Below are 26,496 nucleotides of genomic sequence, written 5' to 3'. Positions count from 1 at the left end.
TCATTAGAAATATATCTTATGAAATTATAAAACCCTAAAATAAGGATAAGAAATACACAAGCAGAGGAATAAAATTAGCCACTCCAATCATAAGTAGAATTTAGGGAAGGATGGAAAAAAGAGAGCTAAAACCCCTAATGTGTTACAGAACATCTAACAAAAGCTGCATATCTTGCTTCTGACTCACAGGAGCAGCAGTTCTTCAAAGCTACATGGTTTATGGCAAAAAACATTTTGTCACATATGCTCTTTTGGATGTTGAAAATATGAACCTCATTGTATTTAAAAATTCAAAACATGAATGACTTTATAAGAGGTACACTGCACGGCAAAAAATAATAAAGTGAAAAAAATCACTGAATTTCTTTGGTCTGTTTTTATTATCAGTGACAGTATTTTTGATTTTAATCAAGAAGAAATCTTATATTCTTGACTTTCTGTTTACCTGACATTAAGTTTTTGGTCCAGATTTACTTTACCCAGAACAAAGACACAGAATCCTGATGTGTTTGACTTAAAACACTATTCTAGTAGATCACTGAAGCACAGATCCACCATGAATTTTCAGTCTCAGCCCTGACTCAGAGATTTACTTACCACTCCCACTGTCAGATATACGGAGGTTAGCACACACGTATGCCACTGATCGACTTCACACATAGCAGTATGAGCACCAAACAAGGATAGACAGCCCCTTCTCATCCCCTTTCAGAGTCTTCATAAAGACAACACATCACATTGAACACAAGTACGTACTATGAGCCTTTTAACATTTCCTTTAAAGATCTAAAACTTCTCTAAAACAAGCATGGCATATCTAGAATCATAGAATCACTCAGCTGGGAAAAGACCTTAAAGATCATCAAATCCAACCATAACCTAACCATACTACCCTAACAACCCTCCACTAAATCATGTCCCTGAGCACCACAGCCACACAGATTTTAAACACATCCAGGGATGGTGACTCAACCACCTCCATGGGGAGCGTATTCATTCCAGTGCTTTACCACCCTTTCTGTGAAGAAGTTCTTCTTGATATCCAACCTAAACCTCCACTGGTGCAGCTTGTGGCCATTTCTCCTCATCCTGTCACCCGACACCAGTGAGAAGAGACCAAACCCACTCTCACTGCCATCACCTTTCTGGTATTGAAAGAGAGCAATAAGATCTCCCCTCAGCCTTCTCTTCCCCAGACTAAACAGCCCCTTTTCCTTCAGTCTCTCGTCATAAGGCATATTCTCCAAGCCCTTCATAAGCCTTGTTGCCCTTCTCTGGACCTGCTCCAGTACCTCACTGACCCCTCTGTACTGAGGTGCCCAAAACTGAACACAGTACTCGAGGTGCTGAGTACAGGGGCAGATTTACTTCCCTAGTCCTGCTTACCACACCATTCCTGAAAAAGCCCTTCCCAGCACAGAAAGCCTTTAAAATCAAAACAATTGCATTAAAATTACTGAAAAGCCTCAAGACAAAAATACTATTTTCTATAGTGAAAGTTCCCAGATAATATTATTGTTCTCAATACTGAAAGAGCAAATGTGTACCTAACCCAACATAGAAGTGTTTCAAGATCCCTTTAACTACGTGTAGCCATAATTCCTGTCATTACCACTCAAGTATTCCACAGTTTGAATTTGGACATATATTATCTTTAGTTCAGCACAGTTTTTAAATATCATGATATGATTCTCCCATCACATATCGTAGACAACTATGCAGATTACTAGCATAATTACACTACTAGCTCAAGTAAGGCTTACATGCCTCAGCTATGGGATGTCCCCAGAAACAGTACTTGAGAATGGATGAAGCTCAGAGGCTCTGCTGAAGCCAGGTTTGCTAAACAGAAGATGTTATTTAGCATACTCAAGTGAAGGCTAGTATTGGCTTTGTATTTGTTCAACATCTTCATCAACGACCTTGATGAGGGGATAGTGACCACCCTCAGCAAGTTTGCTAATGACACGAAGTTGGGAGGATTGGCTGACACACCTGAAGGCTGTGCTGCCATTCAGCAAGACCTGGACAGGCTGGAGAGCTGGGCAGTAAGAAACCAGATGAGGTTTAACAAAAGCAAGTGTAGAGTCTTGCACCTAGGGAGAAATAATTGCATACACCAGTACAGGCTGGGGGAAGACCTGCTGGAGAGGAGCTCTGCTGAGAGGGACCTGGGCGTCCTGGTGGACGACAGGTTGGCCATGAGCCAGTAATGTGCCATTGTGGCCAAAAAGGCCAATGGCGTTCTGGGGTGCATTAAAAAGAGCGTGGCCAGCAGGTTGAAGGAGGTGATCCTCCCCCTCTGCTCTGCCCTGGTGAGGCCTCATCTGGAATACTGTGTCCAGTTCTGGGCTCCCCAGTACAAAAAAGACAGGGATCTCTTGGAAAGAGTCCAGCGGAGGGCCACAAAGACGGTGAAGGGCCTGGACCATCTCCCCTACGAGGAGAGACTAAGTGAACTGGGTCTGTTTAGCATTGAGAGAAGAAGGCTGAGAGGGGATTTGATCCAGGTTTATAAATACCTGAAGTGTGGGAGCCATAGTGGCGAGCCTGGTCTCTTTTCAGTAGTGCGTGGGGACAGGACCAGGGGAAATGGGCTGAAACTTCAGCATAGGAAGTTCCGCACGAATGTGGCAAGAACTTCTTTACATTGAGGGTGACGGAGCACTGGGACAGGCTGCCCAGGGAGGTGGTGGAGTCTCCTTCTCTGCCTGCTTTGGCAGGGGGGTTGGACTCTATGATCTCTAGTGGTCCCTTCCAACCCCTACAATTCTGTGATTTTCAGCCACTACAGAAAGTTTAACACAGCAAGGGCAAGATCAAAATATATGGCATGCTAAGAACCCCACAGTAGGAAATACTGAACATATATCCAAAAAGCATCACAAACTGATACAGTAAAGTGACTTCAAGCTGAGCTGATCCATTGGTGTACCTACAATATACTTACAGAAGCATGCAGCTACAACTGCAGATCATACAGCAAGGTTTGGTGGTTCTCTCTATCTACACAGATACATTACTTGTGATACCAGATGCACTAGACAGAATTTGTTTGTCCCTCCGTCAGCAGTATTAATAATTCAGAACCTGCCTGGTTAATACGCCTAAGATACAGGCTGAGAACTGACACATAACCTACCAAGTGTCTTCCTAATAACACTACATCTGCCTCCAAGAAACCTGAGTCAGCACGCATTGTTCTTGAATTACCACTCAGCACTGTGGCAGCAGTTTATATTTCATGTACACCTGAGTTATGCAATATGTGAAGTCTGTTTAAGACAGCATCTTTACTGCTCAGTCTTCACAACTCCACCAATTTTTCTTGCAGAGAAAGAACGGTAACTTGAAATTACATAATTTGAGCTTATCAGCTGAATGTTACAAATAGAAATGTTTAAGCAGTACTCATGCACATTTTACTCAGAAACATACAGCGCCATTAAGGAAGAATATATATCTGACTAGAGACCAGGCATAGAGATAAACCATGACAACAATAAAAATTCAAAAATGCAGATTCAACACTAAATCTGTCCTGACACATTTTCAAATAAATAAGAAAGCCGTAAGTGTTTCCATGTGTTTTTCTTTAAAAAAAAAAAAAAAAAAAAAAAACAGATTCTCCAGCACCACGGGACAGAAACTGAAGCCCTCCAAAACGTCTACTTATAAAAAGAAGGTTAAAAGGAAGATAAGAAAAAACAGCATTTTAACAGCTAATCTGAATGGGTGTTAAAGAAGTCATCTGCATTTCCCAGTAACTATTAAAGTTAAAATGAAAAAAAACAAAAAAAAAAAGAAATCTTAAATATTAGTTAGTCTTAGGAAGAACACGCAAAACATAATTTTAGGAATTCCTTCACCCTAAGATTTGTTTTCTTTTCAGAAGGACTATATTCAGGAAATCAAAATAAATTCATAGAAAAATTCTTAGAAAAAAAACTAAGCTTTTTAGAATGTATACAATTTAAGTGTAACATTAAAAATAATAATAATACTCTACATGTAATTTTTTTCTAAAATATAATTTATTTATGTACTAATGATGAATTATTGAGAACGTTGTATAAAAAAGCAGAATTTCACAAGCAGGAACCTTTACAAGTAGCATGTAGTCAAAGAAATACACCACAGTAGGAGCCTTCCACAGCTTACTCAGTTGCAATTTGGTGGAAACAGAGAACAAGCTATAGAACAAGCATGTTCTCCACAAGTCCAATGAATTTAGCCTACAAAAAGATTTGTTGTTTTGCCCACCCATAGCAAGGAAAAGCTATACTGAAAGCTCACCAATTTTCAATGTGATCGTATGTATTACTGCATTAAAGATGTGATCTACTGAGGGATCATCTCAAGTAAGTGATTGTATTAGCTATGCAATGTAATGACTGGAACCATCTGAGTTTCTAAACTCTCCTGTATTTCTAAATTTAAATCCCAGTCATAAAAGTGCTTGCATCATATTATATAATCTGTACTCTTCACCAAGTACGTTATGGCCATATGCATAGTAAATGAAAACAACAGTGTGTCTGGACCAATTGTGAGCCATGATGCAAAAAAAGACCATATGACAGATGCAGTTTTTCTTGGCACAGTATGGGCATTGCAAATTGATGACAATCGTATGTCCATGCTGGCACCTTTCCACAGCGGATATGTGAGAGTGTCACTACATCTGGATGGTGAGTGTACTGGGGTCCCGAGGCGCTTCAACCCTATTGCAACCAGAGGGACAGCAGCTGCACTTAATGAACACCGTGGGAGCTCCGCAAAGTGATGAAAGGCCTAAATTACCACAAACTGTAAATACAGATTTATTTCATTAAAATACTAGGTAACCACTACAGTGATCCCTTCCTGAAACTGACTCATTTCAAGTATAAGCTGGTTAATTCAAGAATTCATTCATGCTTCTCTCTTGCAAGGCCAACATGAGAAGGCAAAAATCAACAATCTCCTATAACACCAAGATTATTAAAAAATAAATAAATAAATAAAAAAGAAAAGAAAGAAAAGCTTGCCCACACAGAAGCTCAGAAAGGAAAGCCAAAAGCACATGACACCATCATTGTGCTAGCCAAAATGGTTTTTCTAGGCTCTGTTTGTACAAAGCTAACAGGTCTTGTCCAATTTAATGCAATCTGAACACAGTCTTCGCTAAACCTAGAAACATAAGGAATTAAAATAACTCCTGTAAGAAGACAGATAAACATGCACCCTCGTTTCTCATGAATGCATGTGCAAATACCTCTTTAAAGCCATGTTACATGCAGATTTGCAACACACTAGATAAACACCTACAGAGTTGTTGCTGAACTCTGTAACAACTTTGTTCTTATATGCACAATAGAAGCTGTAAAAGACTGTGATGGCCTATATAAATGTTTTCAAAGAGTGTGTAAAAACAGAGAAAGGGAAAAAAAAAAAATCAAAACAACAAAAAGTCATTATTTACTCAAGTACAGATTCCAAAGGCATCACCAGTTATTAAATTAACACAAGCAAATCAGATAATGAGTTTTTCTAGCCAGGATGCATCCAAATATATTGTTTCAAATTAAATCTGTGTTTAATTAATTTAAACATATTAAATTACTATAATTAGAAAATATTTTACCAAACACTTAGCAAGGGAGGCATAACACTAGCCGTTCTATATTTTCAATACCACTAGGATGTGTAGGAATTTGAAGCAAAGAGCTTGAGGCCAAGATCAGCACCTAAGAATTCTCTCTGCTTTTTGGAGCCACACACCAGCAGAATAAATCCACAGCAAAAGTCACAGCCACTCCAAAAATCCTTCCATGCAATAATCAAAGCAGACTAATAACTCTTGTTTGCTAAAGCAAAAAACTTATGGGAACGAAGTAAAACTAAGTCTGAGATGCTTATGGATCTGGGATATCTGCCATGACAGAAAGGCTGAGCAAGATTGGATTCCTTAGCCTGGAGAAGAGAATGCTCAGGGGAGGCATCACTTTAATACAGTGATTCTGTGAAGAATCACATTACATTAAAATCATGATAGATGTTTACAGACCTTTTTGTCTCCACTGTCTTCTAAACAAATTAGGCTATAGAAATCTCAGATGTGTGTGAGATGAAACACCATAGCCCTAATGCTTGGAAAAAGTAAAGGGAAATCAAGCACTGTATCCTTCCTTTGGAAGTTCTGCTGCAAAAGTAAAATCACCTGAATTGATCCTTGAGGATTCTGGAGGAACATTAACAGGCTAGATAACTACTTTTAACAGGCCAACTGTTCGCAACACATCTTACTCCAAACAAGTGCCACTGTCAACTATCTGCACAACACTTTTCATCAGTAATCACTGAACATCTTTAGCTACTCCACAGCACAGAAAACTGCCAGTAGAAGACAGGAGAGCAGAGGCAAAATAGACTGGATTTATTTATTTTTTTTATCTCAGGAGGGAGTCTACATAAACACTCTAATAGGAATTGATTTATTTTTTTTTACATCCATGTTATTTACTATTGCTGCTCTGCAATAGGATGCATTGCTTCCATTAATGCAAACAAGTTATCCCAGGAAATAAAGCCCTACATTCTTGGTGCAAAGGCTGCTTACTACTCGATACACTTTTCCACTTTACATGAGTCTGGCTGAAGCAAACATTTTCTCCACATTGCAAAAGGTCGATATTTCCTGCCAAGGATCCCTTACCATCCCCACTACAGCCCTTCAGCTAATCCCCAATAGTGTATCAATCAGATAATTCCTAATGGAATTCATTCAGAGACCATCTTAAGAATGATAGATAAAAGAAAAAATAAACCAAAGTATACAATTGCACGTCATCTTAAGGGAACGAAAAAAGCTGTAATAGTTTTCACCAAGAAAAGCGCTTACCTAACATTTTTCCCTTGTTCTCTCAACATCTTCACTAGATCAGCTATGGGATACTGAGCTTTTGCTGCGCACAAACCATAGCCTGAAAGAATTCCAAAGTTTTAAGCTAGTTTGTTATTTCAGCATAGACAGAAAATTATAGTAAGTATACTAAATATACTTCCCACACAAAAACTATCATATTCCTTATATGATATTGTAATCAAAATTTTATATAGATATGTATATTCATATACGTTATTATATACACGTGTGTGTGTGTGTGTGCAATATATATGTAGTATATATGTAAAATACATATACATTCTTGAGTAGTTTTTCAGTCTGATCACTACAATTTACCTCTTCTTTTTAGGGTACTAACCACTAACAGTTAGGCCAGCCAAGTTATATAATAACTTGTTTCAGCTTCTCAGAAACCTGTTCTTTGCTCAAACAGAAAAGGAAGCATTTATTTCTAGCATTCTTCTCATTCCAGTGCTAAAATATAATTTAACACAATAGCTGTGACCATTCAGCTGAAGAAATTATGTATCAAACTACAACTCACCTGACATCCCTGAACAGGAGTAAGTACCACTGAATCATATGAGCCTATGGCCAACATAGAAGTTAGATGGAACTCAGAGATTTGTCTACTTTAATTCCAGTATTTACTGGATACCAACTTAGATTTGGTGTTTGTTTTCAGGTTTTTCAACAATTGCAATACAGAATCAAACAAGTAAAGCATAAAAAATACCCTCAGTAACTTAAGTGATAGAAACTTACTTTCAAGACAGCAGTTTTCTGTTTTGTTTTAAGGTATTTGTTTTAGCAATACACCTTCTGCTATGAATCAAGAATGTCCTACCTGGAGTAATAATAATGCTATTTGCTTCTTTTATCATTTCAATTGCATTGTCCACATTAATTTCTGTGTGGGTTCCAGTGATTTCCATAGGCTTTCCACCAGCTGTTGATGTGGTGCCATAGCCCCCTAGAATCACATTTGCAAGGGAACGATTCATAGCCTGAAAGACAAGAGGTTTTTGCTCAGCTAAAGATGAAACCCAAAAATAAAACAGAGAAGAATTTAACAAAGGAAATGTCTGGAAATATTAAAGCTTTCCTGATATTAGTCTTTATGCGCTGGTTTTGCCTGCTGACAACTCAAAACTTCTTAGAATAGGGTCCTTAAAACAGGCACCCTTATTAAAACAACAGCAGCCAAACATCCATTTCTAACATGTAATACTACAAAGACAACGACAGATAATCAGCATTTCACCAAGGCAGAAAACAGAACAACACATGAAAAAAACGCTTCAGCAAATATTGGTCTCATTCTGTTCTTAAAGTTGAGGGATATAAAAGGATATATATTAAAGACAGAAATTTCATACACACATATGTATAGGTTCCTCCAAAAGTAATGCCTCCTATTTCCATGGAAAATACAACAGATCCTAAAAACACAATAGCAGAATTTCATAGAGGAAAAATCTCAGTTGCAAAATACTACGTTTCAAAACAGTAACCAGCATTAGCTACACATTTTCACCAGGGACCAACTAGAGCCTGTAGGCCACACTCATAAAAATATGAACCAGGAGAGGAGACCCACGGTTTCACAGCTGTTATAATAGCACTGTTGCCAGGAAAATTATGACCATGTGTCAGTCCACGTCTCAATAACCCAAACAGATGAAAGTCAGAAGGCACCAAATCTGGACTATACAGGCAGTGGATATAGTAGGACAGTCCAGCCAAGACTGTTAACATGTTTCACAGTTTTCAGACTGAGCCTGGCATTACCATCATGCATAGGCTGCCTTCTTCTCTAGCCTGACTCTAGAAGAGTAAATCTTCAAGTCTGTTAGAGTCAACAGTTTGTCCAGGATTCAGAAAATCCATTACCACCCCTTTCCTATCCCTACAGACAGGGCACATCACATCGCTGCTGAATGCAGTGTCTTGAACTTTTTCTTCTACTGAGAATTTAAATATTGCTACTCTGTGAACTGCCTTTTTGACTCCAGCTCATAGCAGTGACCATGTCGCATCACCAGTAATGATGGCATCTGGGAAACTGTCTCCTTCACATATTGATTCAATAGGGACCTGACAAACTTGTACACAGTATTCTTTCTGTTCCTGTGTGAGCATTCATGGGATCCACTTGGCATAATAAACGTGACATTTCAACACTGCCACCATCACTCCCAACACACTCAAGCCAATACCCAGGACTGTACACAGCTCCCTGGTCATAATCCACCAATTTATGAGGAGGAGTTGACCAAGATGCTCTTCCTTAAGTGGTGTGACAGATGTGCAGGGCCACCTGGAACATGGGTTCTTTCACGTCACTGTCACCACCACTGAAACACACCACCCGCCACCTCACTGTGCTTGCATACACTGTTTGGTTTCTGTCAGCATTCAGCAAGTATCAATGAATGTCAAAGGATGCCATTTCTTCCATACAGAGGAATTCAGTAACACACCTTTGCTTCATATGCTCTTCTATGTCAAACACCGTTGTCTTAGACTGTCCCTCTGCTGCCATCTGGCACACAGGAACAAAATGTAAATGCAACACTGGTGGGAAGGTTCAGCTTCTACTGCCATACCACCTACATCTGCCTCTCTGATGCTGTGGGCCAACATAACTAAATAGGAGGCATTACTTTCAGAGCTGCTCTCATATATACACTCACATTATTATTATTTTTTAAGACTTTTTTCTAAGTTCTTAAGCAATTCAAGATGTAAGCACAGAATTCAATGTAAACCACATGACTTACAGGCAGTACAGAAGCAAAGCTCCTACAGGATCACAACAGAAAAGAACAAAGCTAAGTAGCCACACAAAACTAACCAAATGCTAACTCAAAACAAACTTTAATGAACTGAAGGGGGCCATTAACTTACTCACAGAGCACCAAGTGTGAACAACAGATCTTAAACTAGGAAGTTTAAGAGGAGAACACATCCTGAAAATTCATCTCTGGATACACAGCCAGTAAAAGACGCTGGCTAAATGCTTTCACTGGCATGTCTCCTCCTGAATGCGGTCCCAAAGCAATATCTGGAAGTAGGCAAAACTTGTAATTGCAGTAAACAATAGTTTAGAAGCAAGAACGGAACAGGCATAAATTGCTTCTTTAATTAAACATGTGTGTCATACACTTGCTGTGCTAGCTCATAAACCACAACAGAATTTAAGAACAGATCTACAGAGATGCACATACGAGCAAGAGGAAAAACCTCACACAAAAGTATGCTTCCAAGTGTCCATGCTCCACCAACAGATAAAATCATGCAACCACACAGCTTTTTGTTAAAGCCTAACAAGAAGTTCCACTCTCTGAAACTCACCATCCAGCAAATAAGCACAAGAAGGATGCCAGAAGAACTTCTCTTTATCCTTACACATTATCACTGTTCCAGCTACTGCAAGGATGACACACAACACAGCCCAAACACGGGCTTTGTGAAATCAGCATTTTGTACTGGCTGCAGTGGATTAAAGGATTCATATCCTTTAAGAGCACAATGCCTTTGATGTGTATCACAATATTAAACCTTTAAACAGGAAAACAGACTAGCGTACCATAGCAGTTACAACTGTTTAGGCAGGAGAATACACTTCTCAGATGTTGCACACTGAACTTACAATAACCAAAACACTTTCAATTCTTATCTAAACTAAAAGGCCACAGCAAGGCCAGGCCAATGTAAAATAAATGAATAAATAAATCTAATAATACTTGGAGTCTGAGAAATCGCATAAGGCACACATGAAATCAACAGACTCTTGTCTGTTTCTGAACCACGGAAGGCTTCAAAGTGAGACAAAACCTCATTAAGCAACAAATTAACCAAAGCAGCAAAGACCTGCTCATCACAGAGACAGTGTTTTTAAGTCTTCAGCAGCCTTATTCACATTCTTTACCACCACAGATCACACACATATAGTAATGAAGTGCAGGCTTCAACACTGCAGTTATTCACATATAACAGCAAACCAGCAAAAAAAAAAAAAAGCCTTACATACTGTGTACACACAGGTAATACTGCTCGGAGCTTCTGCACCAGGAAAAGCCAAGGCCTTGATCTCTGAGAACTACAACTTCTTCCACAGCAAACTGCGCCCACATAAAGAGCACAGCTGCAATACATAAGGGTGCAGCATATGTAAAATTAACAGTCTGTCCCTTGTCTTGCTGTTTCAACCACAACTGATGGTTCCTCTCATATCTGAAGCATATTCTCCATCCCTATCCATATTGATCCTAATAACTACAGCTACAAACACCAACTATTCACCGCAAAAATAGGGAGAAAGGATAATCGAAACAACTGTTGTGAAAAAAGGCATGTTGCATTAGCACTTTAAAAAGTGGTCAAAATGCACAAAAAGGGTGAGGAGCAAAGCCCTTGCCTCCTTATTGCAAAGCTGAATTCTTTGTCTTTAACTCATCCTGAATATACACAAAGGGGGGATGGACAAAAAAATATTGATCAGTAAGATGTAAGTGCAAATATTTTAAAGGATTACGCAAATAGATGTTGGCAAGTTTTACCAACTCAGTTTTAAGAGATTATGTGGACAGGTTTGAGGTTAATAAGCTACAGTTGTTTTTCCTTAGTTGTTTTTTGTTTTGTTTCCTTTCTTTTCTTTTTTTTTTTTTTTTTTAAGTAACTGGATAAATTGTAAGAAGAAGCTTTCAGCCATTAAGATGCTTCTGCAATTACCCTCTCATCTAGGAGAGTCAGAGTCACACTTCATTGCTTCATCAGCACAGGTTACAACAGCCTAAAGCAGAAATATTTATTGGAACCACTGGAATTCTGAAACATTTTTTTCCTCCTAACATACAGATTGAGGAAAATAATATGACTGAATCCTTTAATTGTAACAATGCCTTTAAAAGCAATGACTTCCTTTAAAGGAAGCAAAACACAAAATAAAAATGCTGGGAGATAAACATCTTATTCTGTTTACTGTGCAGTTATACAAACATTCTATTTTTTAGCAGCTAATCAACTTTAGTTGTCTTAGCCTATGTGAAGCAGCACAAGACATCTAGAACATTATCTCAAAAACTCAGTTTCCCAAAGGTTGAGAAATACATCGAGTAAAACCCCTCTGTCACTGAAAAAAGTTTTGTTATATTTTTTTAATTAAATCCTGGGGTTTCCTAGGGAAGTATGACAAAACTCTTTGCTAGAAATAAAAGACAGAAGTAAGAGAAAAGATATTAAGTTATACGATGACCGTGCCTGGGGGAAAATACGTATTCAGTAGATCCTGTTTTCACCAGGACTTATTAAAAATCTGGTATTTACTTCAAAGAACATACTTTTCAAATCTGTGTTGTCCTGTAAGCAACATCTTTCCACTGATATGATCTAAACTGCTGACTGAATGCAGGTATTTAAATTTAAACAGATGTTCCATGAGCTACAAAATTCTATTTCCTTTTGATAAGTGGATACAAAACACTTAAGAAAGAAAAAGCTTACTTAAAAATCCTATCTGGGACTGTCTACTTGAACTCCCCTCCAGGAAATTGCACAAATAATGTTTTTTAAGCTTATCTGAAACTATTCCTTACTCCTAATATGATAACAATACTATTTTACTGGAAGAGACAGTGAAAGAAGATGGCCAGGGCTGACCATAGGAAAGCTTTAAGGCAGCACAACTGAAACAATTACCATACGAGAATGCAAAAGAACTGAAACAAAATCACACAAAAGAGAATCAGGTTGGTGGCTGCTGCAGTTTTCTTGCTCTGTCTTGGAAAACAGAAGGGAAAGAAATACAGGTAGAGAAAAAAGATCTGTGTGTGAATTATCCAGGAAAAAACACCTGTGAATAACAATGCATCATGATTACACCAACTGGAGTTCAAGTTTACTTTGACACGCTTACTACTATTTACAACAAATTAGTATAAGCTTGCTGCCACACAGTGGTACTTCAAAGTAACTGTTTTCTGAAGAATGCTCCGTCCCACACTGCAGAAAACAAAGTTTAGATTACTCTCCAACCACTTTCTTTTTTCTTAATGGAAGACACTATGCAAAATACGTTCTGCTGATAATTTAGATTTAACTACAGTGTAAAGTGTCACAAGTACAATGACAAAATAACAAGTAATCATACCTATTTGAGCTTAGATTCAAATCCCAGATGCCCGAAATAATGCAATGCCTTTCCTTTTTAGGATTTGAAGTAGGTCTTTCTTCAGATCAAAGGAGTATTACTTCTAAATACCTAGCACCCTTCTCTTCCAACTACTTATCTTTCTACTGAACATTCTAAATTAGGTTTTTCATTACTCAGAGAAAAGCACAATTTCTGCTCACGTCTTACCACACACATGATGTAAGAGAGGATGGCCCCAGAGGATCCAATGAGTGCACCAACAATTGTCAGCAAGTTGTTGTTCAGTAGGAAGCCCTCAGCACACAAGGCCCATCCAGAATAACTGTTCAGCACAGTAATAACTACAGGCATGTCAGCACCTCCAATAGCTGCTGTTAAAGTGACACCCTGGAAAAGGAAAGCATAAGCTAGGACTAAAGAGAACATGTAGAAAGGAGAGTATGCCTGCAGCTTTGAAAAAAAATAAATACAAAGTTACTTAATAATGAATTTGTGTCTTTTCAGTATTGAAGAGATCAAGCTCATGCTGAAGGACAAGAAGGAGCTCCACTGTTCTTATCTGTGTTTACTTACATATCTTTACTCACAAAACCAATGCTTCAGTTCCATGGATTTTTAAAGATGAACATTCTGAAAGTATTTTAAAATATCAGTTTGTCATACGAGTCATATAAAGTTGTTAAGCTCTGTTTTACAGCTCGATTTTGGAAAGTCAGCTACTATTTAGTAGTGAAATTTAACACACAGGCACTACATAAGACAAAGGTGACTCAGCATGGTAAAATACAACCATTAAGTGGAAATTTGCAAAGCTAGAGAACAAACTGCTTGTTTTACTTATTCTACCTTCTATAATTCCCCAACTTACCATTATGGCTGAGAGAGCTGACACAGAACCAAGACAAGTAATCCCTGTAGTATAACTAGGATCCATCATGTATGGAATCATTCCGCCAAAACTGGCAGCCAGTAACCCTGCATTCAGCGCATGTCGACCAGGCAAGAGTAGAGGCGCAGAATTCAGGATACCTACAATCAGATTAATGTGTAGAGATCGACAAACATACGTGCACAGTCTTGTCTCTTGCCTCAGAAAAGACTGAATTAACTCAACAAAAGAAAACTGTGGGAGTGGTGGGTGAAGACATAGTGGAAGGAAATGCTGAAACTCAGACCCTGTGCAGACTCAGTACCGCAACACATGTAGATTCTCAAATACTCCCTGTTAAACGCTTATTGTGTTTCCTAATCTTTCTTCGTTTCAGAAAAATCAATCTAAAGATATATTTTCCTCTCAAAAATACTTTATTATCTGGTTTTGATTTTTCAACTTTCAAGGCCTCTGCATGCTATACGCTACAGAGCTTCATATCAAACTCCTAGCTAGCATTTCTTACTACAAGCATTATCAGTCTATCCAAAGACATGTGCTTACAAACACACGACCACACACACTGCTGCTTTCAATTGCTTTAAATTCACCAGTACCCTCAGCTACAGACTTCCCACAGCTTCCCAAACTGGCAGAGACTGAAAGGAAAAGAGGTTGAGGTATATTGGGGACAGAGACGAAGAAGAGGAAGAAGAGTTCAGAATAAGTTGTTAAGCAGTCAAGCAGAATACACGCTACTGACAAATCCTTCAAAAGATTACTACAGAACACAGCTTTTCATCCATGATACGCTTCCTCCTTCATTGGCTGATCTCAAACACTGAAGAAAGTAAACAGCTGTTTCCCAAAGGAACTATTGCAAGGCTGAAGAAGGATTAGCAATAGGAAGCTCTTGGCTGGAAGATTTAAGGGACAATTCTTATCTGTCCCTCAAAATCTATGTCCTTACAAAATCAAAAATAAATGTAATAAGAAAACATTCACATGCAAAAGAATCAGGAGATAGCGCGTGTTTAATTTACAACACTTACTAAAACATTAAGAGGCATGAAGTATGTGTATATATATATATATATGTATGTATATACTTATATATATATATATTATATATATTACATATATATATATATATGTGTGTATATAAATTCTGTCAGGTACAGCTGATTTTACACTCCAGACAAGATGAACTGACGAAAGCTTACAAGATTATGTAATTAATAAAGGTAATATGTCCAAGCACTGAAAGGAAACTATTCATAAAGCTGTACACAAGAAAGAGGAGAATTAAAAAGAAAACACCAGATTGAACAGAATTAAGTAAACAATCTTGCTTTCCAGTTACACACTGGACTGTCAAAGCTAAATCCATATGGGAAAAAAAGAAAAAAAGCCTTTAACAAATACTTTGCTATGAATGGAGTGTCTCACCTTGCAGCTTTCCATAAGCAATAAGAGAGCCACTGAAAGTCACTCCTCCAATGTACGTTCCAAGGTATGCCACAATCTTAGTCAGGTTTGCAGCTGGATCCGTAGCAAAGTGAGGATACTCTATCATGTATTCTGCTACACAGGTGAGCACAGCAGCCAAACCAACCAAACTATGAAAAGCAGCTACCAACTGAGGCAGATCTGTAATCTGGATGCGTTTTGCAATTGTCAGACCTATTGAGAGTTGAAGATACAAGGGAATTCTTAAGAACACAATCTGTGAAATTACAAGTTGATGCATTACTGCATTGCGCACTGAATTCATGGTAAATACACATCTGCTAATGTTAAAAAAAACTTTTCAGAACTAGAAATCACTGAGTGTGACAGTTGAAAGCTGTACACATTTACTGTGCGCCAGAAGGATCCTGTATAAACTAGGAAGCCAATTAAAGCACACATTCTGGATGTTTAATTAAGAAATTCAGAATTTTCTGTGAAGAAAGCACAGTATAAAAAAGGTAATTTGGCAGCATTCACTCAGCACTACTGCATGCTCACATTACCTACCACAAATTATGCCCTCCTGCTTTCCACCAGTCTCCCCATTCTCTTTCATATCTTGATGCATTAATAAATGTCCTGCAACTTGTAATTTTTCCTTCACATACTTGCAAAATAACATGAGCAAGCAATAGACGTAAGATAGTGAACTGGACTTATGTGACAATATTTAGCTAGCAGGGTTTTGCAGGTATGGGGTCTGTTGTGCTCTGCTCACAGCTGCCTCATGTCAGGTCACAGAATCAAAAGTGTTGGAAGGGACCTCTGAAGATCAGGTAAATCTAATCCCTCTGTTGAAGTAGGTTCCCTCCTCCCACTATGCAGAGCCAAGCCATGAGCAACACTGGGTGTAATCTTGGAGAACAGTTATAACAAAGGTAAAAGCTACTGTGCATCAGCAGCTGGGAGAGATGCAGGCACCAAGATTAGTGCAGGAGGTACTCCAGGCAAGGAGCAGAAATTCCCTGTAGGCCAGGAGAGGCCCTCAGTGGAGCAGCGTGGCCCTGTGCAGACCACGGGCATAACACATAGCAAATATCCAACAGAAGTCAGAGAGCAGCAGCAGATGCAGCATGAAGGAGACCCCAGTCTGTGAAGAATCCACAAAGGAGTAGCCCCAGGCCAGAGAAGCAGCCTGTGAGAAGCAGATGGGCTGGGGGAGCTGTCACCTGTGTGTAGCCATACTGGAGCAGCACCTAATGGATGGGCCCTATGAGCCACAGTGGGGCAAGTGCTTGGAGAGCTGCAGCCTGTAGGAAGCCCACGAGGTTCTGTTCAGGATGGATGACATTCAGTGGGAGGTAGACTGTGTGGAGCAGGGGCAGAGAGTGAACGTGGGGGAACAACAGATATGAAGCATCACGTTACTGACTGACCCCCATTCTCTGTACCACTCAACAGAAGGAGATAGGAAAGATGGGGGTGGGGTGAGTGTTTTAGTTCTCACTGCCCTGGTCTGCTAGCAACAGGCAACAAACTACATTAATCTCTCCGTGCTGCATCTGTTTTGCCTGTGACAATAACTGGTGAGTAATCTCCGTGTCCTTATCTCAGTGCTCGAGTCCTTCAGTGTATTTTCTTCTGAGGAGCAAGACAGCTCTGTGGTGGAACTACCCATGAAGGTGAAACCACCACAATCAGTCAACACACCAGACCTACACAAAATATGGTATATCTAGAGCTTACATAAATGTAGGTACTAAACACATATTCATTAGTTTAAAGAATGATATACATACCCATTGTGCCACCAAGTGCCATTGCACCTGACATCTGAGCCAACAATTCAGGTGAAGGTTTAAGGCCTCCTAGAGTTGCTGCTAAACCTCCTGCAACACCAATCATTCCCAAAGCATTTCCAAGACGAGCTGTTCCTTGGGTGGATAGACCAGCTAGGGCACCAACACAGCATAAGCCCGAGCCCAGATACATCATCTTTAAAGTAAGAACATTGATATGCATACATCATGTAGGGGCACAAAGTGTACAACATTATCAGGAACTTTCTCATTATTGCACAGCATAGCAGTTTTCTACAGAACATCAGGTGGCTTGTAACTGAAACTCTTGACTGTGAAAATGTGTCAAAGAGATGTGATTTTGACCAATTAAAATGTGCTATTTATTAAAATTTTCTCTGTGCCTTACGAGTTATTTTATGTGCTCCTCTGTTTCCCTCATGAGGAAGCTGGAGGCTTCCACAAGGTCTCCACTCAGTATGATCGTCTCTGAGCTGAACAAACCAAGAGACCTGAGCCCCTCCTCTCTCACCTTGCCCTCTAGACTTCTCAAAAATCTTCACGTCCCTCCTTTGGATGCTCTTTAATAGTTTTATGTCGTTGTACTGTAGTGCTCAAAACTGCACTCATGCTAGAGCACAGAGCAGGTTTCTATAGTAAATTTAAGCTGTAACGTTAAGAAGGCTGCCCAATGAATAACAAGTTACTTGCAGCTTCTGAGAAAATAATAAGCTTTTAAAATCAGCAGAATCAGTAATTAAAAGATAATCAACTTCAGAAAGGCCTTGTGGGATTAGGTAACAGGTGAAAAATTCTAATAGCTAATGTCTATTTATATCTCTACAGAGTCAGTACTGAAGAAGCATATCGCACTGGAAACAGTGAGCTAAGTGCTACAGTTATCTTCTTACCTGTTCAATGCTATAGCCACCAGTGAGAGCAGCTGCATAGCCTCCTACAAATACACCACCAGGAAGTAGGTACAAGTAGTTGTACTCAGGAGGATCTGTAGGACGTTTGAACATATCCAGCATTCTCTGTGTAACTAGAAACCCACCTAGCAAAAGAAGGAATCAACAATTAAAAAAAAAAAAAAAAAATCAAATCTGGAACTTAGTATGCACCAAGCTACAAGACAAGAACTTGGTTAAATCATATTACTGCACAAAGCTATATCAGCACTAACTAAACTTTTAGAAAATGAGTAAACTGGAAATAAAAAACATAATCAGGGTTAGATGCTGTTGTTGAAAAGGAGTCTAAAAGCTTGGAAGACTTGCTCTGGCTTCATACTCTATGCTGACAATAGCATATAGTCCAGCTTACGACTCTACATTTCTCCATGTATACACTGGCAACAAACAGTATTTCTAAGCCACATGACTTATTTTCACATTTGTAAAATTAAGCTGGGACTTCTAAAGATCAAGCATAATTTTGTTCCATGCCACTGTTATATTTCTCAAGTGGAAAAAGGGATACAAGGTCAAACGCTGTACCATCTGGGGGTATAAAGGAAAATACATTTCACACAGTCATCACTCAAGTAATACTGTAAAAGAAAAATGCACGCTTAAAACCCTTTCTTTAAAAAATAAGTTACACCACAGGGAGTGAGAGCTAGATGTATTAGCTATTGTTAAATTTGTTTTGTTTATTTTTCCCTTTATTGATGGGTGCTATTCAATCCTATTGCCAGTTAACTTCAAGTTTATCTATTTAAAGGTAAAAGAAACAGAAGAATTACAGAAACACTATAAGTTATCCTTAAGAAAAAGGCTATAATTCATACCTGCAATATTGACTGAAGAGATAAAGGCTGAAAGAACTGCTAGACTCTGTGGAGCATTTTCAGGGAGATAGGTTCCTCCCATCAATACCAGCCCACCAACTGCAGTTAGTCCTGTTTAAAAAAGAAAAATCTTTACTGAAATTTACAAGGTTCTATACCTATAGAAAGCTTCTATAGGTGCTGTCAGATACCAATGAACTGAAATTGTAACCTTATTCTACATACTAGCACTTAACAAAGACAGCCACAATCTTAAATTAACAATAATCTTATATCAACAAATATAAATGTATTTCTAAAGGAAATAATCAACACGTGAATGTAGTGTTGAGGTACAGAGAGAGAGTACTAAGTACTGGCTCAATAAAGAAACTCCTTTCAATGGTCAAAGTAGATCAGAATTGAGGTCTGTCACAAGGATACAGACAGCTTCTCTCCTTAACTGAAATATTTATAATGTCACCAATCTTACAGATCCCTGTTAGAAATGTTCACTCAGCTCTAAAGTGCATGTTTTGAGAAGAGGAAATAAAGAAGAGCAGGAAATAAGAAAGACAAGTTATTTTTAGTGCAACACTATGGAGATAAAGAAGGAAAAGAAGTATTGCATGGAAGGGGAGATTACAGCACCCCAAGTCAAACAAATAGCTTAAGAATTAAAAGTTTTTTTACAACAGACACTACTTTTCTTTTGAGAAACAAAACATATATTCTTGGAAATAGTATATTTCAGTTGTCCTTGCAATTCATGAATGTAACACAAAGCAGTACTATGCTCCTTGGCATTTCAAAAGGCAAATCAACAGATTTCTGTCTGAAGTTCACAAAGGAGCTGTTCCTGTTTCAAATAGAGAACAAATAGCTGTATGACTGCTACTTACCTGAGATGGCATTAGTCACTGACATGAGTGGAGAGTGAAGAGCAGGAGTCACACCCCATACTGTATGGTATCCCACTATTCCAGCTAAGCCAAATGTCGTCACCATTTGAGTGAAAGCAGTATTAGGAGAAACAATGCCAAGTCCTAACATGCTAGCTAGACCTAGAAGAGAAGCACAATAAAACTTTTGAATGGTTTCCTACATTTAAACTCTGCACATCAGGAGTCCGGTATTTAGTTAAAAGCAAAATCAAGTTCCACGCACAGACTTTTTTCAGTACAAGGTGGACTGCCTTTGACAAGATTCCTCAGGTTTCTTCTGAAAGAAAAAGAAATCCATAAACATAACATGGACATTTGTGTTGGGGATGCAGATGAGGACACTAGGATAAGGTTCTTCTACCTTAACCCTTACTCTTCTCAATCTACTGCTCCACACAAAGATAGTAGTAATCATGCTGAGGGTATTACTACTCATTAGACTTAAAACATGAAGAAGAGAGGTAAAATTTAAGAATACTCAATTCATTAATTACCTTACATAGAACCTCTGTTGAGCACAAGATACTAAATGACAGGAACAGCTAATTGCTTGTCAAGACAGTGTCCTATACCCAATACTTCAATGAGGACTGTAGACATTCAAGACTTACACCACACATTAAAGACTGAAAAAAATAATGATGTTAAGTTTATTCTGCTGCAAAACAATAGATACCATCCCAAGCAAGAGTCCTTCAGAAATCTGTTTTACTGATATTTAAATAAGAAAGCATGCGCATGCACATAGCATGAGTCAGTGCTGTTTGAAGTGTTAATATTTTGGTTAAGTTTCTAGAATTTTATTCTCCCCTCAAAAGAGACAATCACATATCATCAGCTTCCCAGTAGGATATACCAGCCAATCAACTGCTCTCTGAGTCAATTATTACATTCAATGTGTAAGATGAGTCACTTAAAAGTATTAGCCAAATCAGGTGATCCTCCAGCTCCAGAAATTGCCTACCTGTTGTGTAAACAGATGCACTAGTCATGGTTTTTCTAAAAGGTGTAACAGTAGCTGCTTTTTCTGCTTCCAGCTCTGCTACAGTCTTCGGCTTCACAGGAGCTCCTTGGGGAATGTTATTTGGTGGAGGTGCTGGAAAGATCACCTTGCCATCCTGATAACAGACATTTACAGTTAACTCAGACATGCTAGATGCTTTATGGATTGACAAGTCTACCATTCTTAATTCTGTAACTCTGTGAATGCTTAACAACTTAGAGGCATGACACAGAAATATTTTCCATTTTCTACATTAGAAGTTTACAAAGCAGGAGGAACAGCACATCCTGACTAAACTAACCACATATATTCTCATATACGTGGTTCGTATATTACTAAAGCATGTTGAAAAATAGTGCCCATAAGAGCCAGATGTACACAAAGCATAGGGCCTGAAAGCAGGAACTGAAACTAAGAAGGAAAGCTCTTCACCAAAATAAAGTGAAGTCTTGAAAAAAGACGAGGATTCTGCTACAGACTAGGACTGTAATCAGTCTGCCTAGAGCTCAGGAAGGTCTCATACATGTCTTACATTTCCTCCTGTTCTCAGGTCCCCAGAAGAGCAATTATTGAAGCTGTCAGATCTAGAAGTTGTATGCATCCCCTCAATGGTCTGAGAGCTGACATCAACATAAGCCTCTTCTAAAGTGGATATTTATATGCATAGCAAAATCTTGGTAATCTTATATAGAAAAACTCACCAGAAATGGATACCTCTTACCCACCAAACAGAGCTTAATGTGTTCTGCATAATGTAATTGCACAAGGAGAGCCCATACAAGCCCAAGCGCAGCTTCTGCTTTAGTATTTCCTAGTTGAGCTGAGAGTACCCTGAATATTCTAGTTCCTCCAGGTTTCTGGTTGTGTTTTTTTTTCCAGGTTTTTCCTGTTGTGTGTTTTCTGTTTTTTCTTGGGTTTTTTTTGTTGTTTGTTTTTGTTGTTGTTTTTTGTTTTTTTTTAAACTACAAAGTTATATGAAGAGAATATATGTATTTAAGAAAAAAAAAACTTCCTGGTCCTGTAGTAATATTACAAAAATGTTTTCAATAATTATGTTTTTAACCACAAGAAAAAAAAACATGCAAATTTAACAGCTTTCCTATTTTCCAACAGTAGACTAATTAGGTATCTGCTTAAACAAGAAAAGAAACAAAGAGGTTTCCCCCTTCATATGAAAGGCAAGAAGAATATTCAACTGAATACAAACGTAACTGCCCATGCTGTCCAACAAACCACCTCTGAGCGCTGCCCAGTATGCAGCATCTCTGAACGTACTGCAAGGAGACAGCACACAAGCTAAAACAGGAACTTTTATTGACTTACCTTCATTACTACAGTTCCTCTAATTACATGATCAAGAGTGCCATAATCAAACTGATCTTTTGGATCAAAGTAGAAGTTCTCTTTGTCAGGACTAATAGCCTTTAGGAGTTTGATTATATTATTGGAATACAGAGTACTGGCCTGAGTAGCCATTCTGCTTGGTAAATCTGTGTAGCCAATGTGTGTAACACCCTGAAAAGAGATTCAAGCAAAAGAATAAGGACTAGTTCAAACTTTAAAGCAGCAGTATCTCTTCCAACACAGCCTTCTGGAAATATATATCCAGAGTTTCATTTATTCTGCGTTATCTGCAGATCTAACAAAATTAGTTTAAGGAGAATTACTTAGCTACACAATTCAATGTGATTAAATCTAACACACTAAACTATATTAGCAACAATCCTTCAGAGAGAGAAGGACATATTGGTAGAAGAGCTTATCTTTTCCCTACTCCTATCATTCTCTGCTTCTTAAATCAACCTAATAGCAGATTAACCCTACCCAGCACTTGGCATTATCTCAGTCTTCCTGAAGGCACACACTGGAGGCAATTTTCTGTATAATGAAGCTTTCACAGAGCTACTGAACTGTACAGGAAGCACACTTAAGTTTATATTTATTTAAGTGTACACTGTAACCACAATTATTTAGAGAGCAAATTTGAATATACTTGGCTATCAGGCTCTTGAGCTTTTGGAAGACGTGGAGAACAGAAGCTAGCATAAATCCCTCATGCTCAAGCAGATACACCTTAAAACACTCCATATGCAACTTACAGCTAAAACCCACACATACTTCAAGGAACTCTAGCTCCTTAATGCAATGCTTTGCATACTAATTGCAGTTCTTCATTGCTGCCCTTTTCCACAGCTCAGCAGTGTCTCACACTTCTGACTAAAAGCGCCCCATATAAATTCTTCATGCAAGTATCTGTTTCTATCCTACACATTATAAGTTCAGTTTTTAATCAACATCAAGTCATAGAAAATCAAAAGCCAAATACATGTGACTCATCTTATACCCAAGCAGGCCCTCACAGGTACAGCACAACAGTAAACAGCCTTTCTATTACCAAATAACAAAGCTGGAAGTGTGCTACTTTAAACCTTAAAACACATTTATATAAGGAACCTAATTGTTACAGATATAAACAACAAAAAAGAAAAACATATGAATAGAAAACATGAACTCAGAGGCGAAGAATACTGGACAAAAACAAAAAGAAGTAGTTAATTAAGTCTAGGTAAAAATGGCTTAATTCAATGCTACTTCTAGTTTAGGTAACAAGTGGTTCAGATGCTCTAGGGAAGCATGTATATTCATGCTGGCAAGACTTCCTGAAGCTTAAATTACACTGAGCTAAACCAGAGACTGCACTGATACAAACACTGGCATAGTCTAAATCTCTTTAGCTATGCCTGTGTCACCAGTTACAACCTCCAGTTGCAGAAGTTGATCAACAAGTCAAAGAAGTTATTGCTAGGTCTAGGTAGACCACAACAAAGATAACTGACCACACTCTCAGGTAAGCAGAGACAAATCACTGGTCTTGGAAGACTAACACTTCTTTACTTACTGGCCTAATTAATACTACACAACTGTATTTGTTTCTTTTAAAAACTTCAAATTATTAAAGAAATAGATGTCTCACAATCAAATGCAAGCATAAAGAACTAAAGTCCAAACAGTAAAAGCAGCTACTCATTTTTAGCATATGCAACAGAGAATGCTGTGCACGTGAAAATGCTCACCTTATGAACATACAGTTCTCCAGGCTTTGTTGTCTCAATGTTTCCCCCAGCTTCTGCAGCTAAATCCACAACAACTGAACCTTCTTTCATAGATTCTATCATCTCTTTCTTAAACAAGACAGGAGCTTTTTTACCTGATTAGACAAGATGGCAAGTAAATAAATAAATAAATAAAACACAGCCTTTAATTGTAAAGCTCAGGAGGCAAGATCTCCTGTACTATCTCCATAAACTTGAAACAAAAATTTTAATCAGTACCTAGAATGAAACGTCAGAGGATTTGTTATATAAATATTTTGCTTCCAAGCATATAAATACATGTACATGGGCAGTGTAACAAAGATGCTGCAAAGTCCAGTTTTGTCCTCAGTAAACAGACAACATCCAATCTACAACTCAAGTCAGAGGGTGGAGAGGGAGGGAAGGAAATAACACATCATAAGTTATTAAAAGACTGACATTACACAACGTAGAGCACTGAAACCTAAGCACTGTCTCATTGCATTTTAATCATGAAGGACACTGCTGCTTCAACTGTATTTGTTTCACTGCGCAGAAATAGGTGTAATGTAGTAAACAAGAGAATTTTATCTCCTTATATTATTACTATCTACTCCTTATGAATAAGAAAACATGATAGTATTGAGACAAAGACTGACAGTTTGTGGGGAAAAGATAGTTTCTTTGAACACAGGGATTTATCAGAGAAAAGGTACATGTTCACACAGAGAATATATAACACTTCCATACCTGGAATAAGTGCTGTAGTGATGATAATATCAACATCTTGGCACTGTTTGGCGAAGAGTTTCATTTCAGCTTCAATAAACTCTTTGGACATTTCCTTCGCATAACCACCCTGACCCTCTCCAGATTCCTTTATGTCTACCTCCAAGGGCTCAGCACCAAGAGACTTAAACTGTTCCAGAGCTGCAGCTCTAAGAAGAAAAAATTGAGAGAGAAGAGGAAAATATATATATATATTACATAAAAATGGAAGTCCATTTTTAGAATTAGCTCAATCCACCATGACCTGTTTTGTAGTAGTGTTCAGACGAGACATCTAAGGTTTATTCCAGGTCATTTGCACCAGTAAATTTAGATCCCTAATGACAACTCTTGGATGAGGAATGAAGGCAGTCCTACAGGCAGGTTTTCTGCACTACCAGCAGAGCTCTCCAAAAATAGATTCAGAGCTGGGAACTTAAGTGGTGACTGCATCTGCTCACTCATTTCTCTTGCCTAAACTATACTGGCTCATAACCCAAAGTTAGATGTGTTAGATAGGTGACATATATTCCACAGCTCGTGACTCTGTATTTAATCTGTGAAGTGGGAAATACCAGAAAGTCTGTTTTTCACAGACAGAATCATTTTTAACAGTTGTCCTGTAAGCCTGTAACTTATGTTACATTACATGAAATCACAACAAATAAAAATGAAGTTCCAGTGTAGATCACAAACATCATTTCTTACCAAGCTGAAAGTACATAAAATGCTTAAAAAGAGAGTAAAACAATTTCTGTAATATTTTAAACACATTTTGATTCTACTTTTAAAGAAAAATCTTCCAGTTTTCAATGCATGGAGGTCTTCCATCAAACTGGAGTGAAGACACTTTCATACTGTGCCTCAGAAATTTGGAGATACGTTCACGTGGGATCTAAAAACATTTTCATGTAAGATATAGGTAAGTAGCACCAGATATCACTTCCACATAAAATCAAGCACAGGTAAGTAATTTTAACACAGATATGGTATTAAGCACATCTAATTTCAATGTAAGAAGGTTACTCAGACAGGAAAAAGAAGTTTAATCACATTTGCATTTCCTGCATCAGTAAGACCAAAAATGTTTGTGGCCTGCAATTTTCCCAGTCTTATGCTCTAAAAATGGCCCTGGGATAAAACAGTACTTCACAACATTAGTAGAGATTCCCTAACATAGACATAACTAAAACAGCTTCAACTGCAGATTCTGTCCTGGCATCTTGAGTTTCATTTAAGAAATAATCAAAAGAGGAGTGTCCAGTAGGGCAAGAGTTGGTAGCCCCCTTCTGCTGCAGGTGGTGAGGCATTATCTCCAAGTCTGGGGCTCCCAGAATGAGAAAGACATGGAGTTCTTGGAGTGGGTCCAGAGGATGCCACAAAGGTGACTGGAGTGCTGGAACACCACCCCAGTGCCAAGACTTTGAGGAAGACGAGCTTGTTCAGCCTAGAAGAGAGGCTGCAGTGAGGTCTCCTTGAGGCCGCCTTGTAGTACTCAAAGAGAACTAACAAACAGGAAGGAGGCAGATTTTTTTTTATGCTGTCTGATAATGATAGAAAAAAGGAGGAATATTTTTAAACTAAGAGGAGATTTAGGTTAGATATTAGGAGAAATATTCAGAGGGTGGTGAGGCATTGGAATAAGCTGCCCAGAAAAGCTGCAGATGTCCCATTCCTTGCAGTGTTCAAGGCTAGGTTGGATGGGGCCCTGGGCAGCCCAATGTAGTAGGTGGCAACCCTGCCCATAGCAGTGGGTGGAACTAAATTT

The 26,496-nt window shown here is 38.4% G+C and overlaps 1 protein-coding gene across 5 annotated transcripts in view; it reads right to left on the bottom strand.

Moving 5' to 3' along the window:
• The window catches only part of NNT (nicotinamide nucleotide transhydrogenase), a 42,838-nt gene that overhangs the window by 4,739 nt on the left and 11,603 nt on the right, over nucleotides 1-26,496 (bottom strand). For all 5 annotated transcript variants that reach the window (XM_072360103.1, XM_072360106.1, XM_072360104.1 and 2 more), the window contains exons 7-19: nucleotides 24,711-24,898; nucleotides 23,961-24,094; nucleotides 22,210-22,401; nucleotides 20,848-21,001; nucleotides 19,842-20,003; nucleotides 18,961-19,071; nucleotides 18,080-18,225; nucleotides 17,169-17,364; nucleotides 15,367-15,600; nucleotides 13,915-14,075; nucleotides 13,254-13,433; nucleotides 7,737-7,896; nucleotides 6,884-6,965 (exon numbers count right to left, since the gene is read on the bottom strand). In XM_072360103.1, the coding sequence (XP_072216204.1) occupies nucleotides 6,884-6,965; nucleotides 7,737-7,896; nucleotides 13,254-13,433; nucleotides 13,915-14,075; nucleotides 15,367-15,600; nucleotides 17,169-17,364; nucleotides 18,080-18,225; nucleotides 18,961-19,071; nucleotides 19,842-20,003; nucleotides 20,848-21,001; nucleotides 22,210-22,401; nucleotides 23,961-24,094; nucleotides 24,711-24,898 (2,100 nt within the window). The remainder of the gene's footprint in view (nucleotides 1-6,883; nucleotides 6,966-7,736; nucleotides 7,897-13,253; nucleotides 13,434-13,914; nucleotides 14,076-15,366; nucleotides 15,601-17,168; nucleotides 17,365-18,079; nucleotides 18,226-18,960; nucleotides 19,072-19,841; nucleotides 20,004-20,847; nucleotides 21,002-22,209; nucleotides 22,402-23,960; nucleotides 24,095-24,710; nucleotides 24,899-26,496) is intronic.

This window comes from Excalfactoria chinensis, chromosome Z (genome assembly GCF_039878825.1).
Source record: "Excalfactoria chinensis isolate bCotChi1 chromosome Z, bCotChi1.hap2, whole genome shotgun sequence".
NCBI lineage: Eukaryota > Metazoa > Chordata > Aves > Galliformes > Phasianidae > Excalfactoria > Excalfactoria chinensis.
This window is presented reverse-complemented; position numbering and strand designations above follow the sequence as displayed.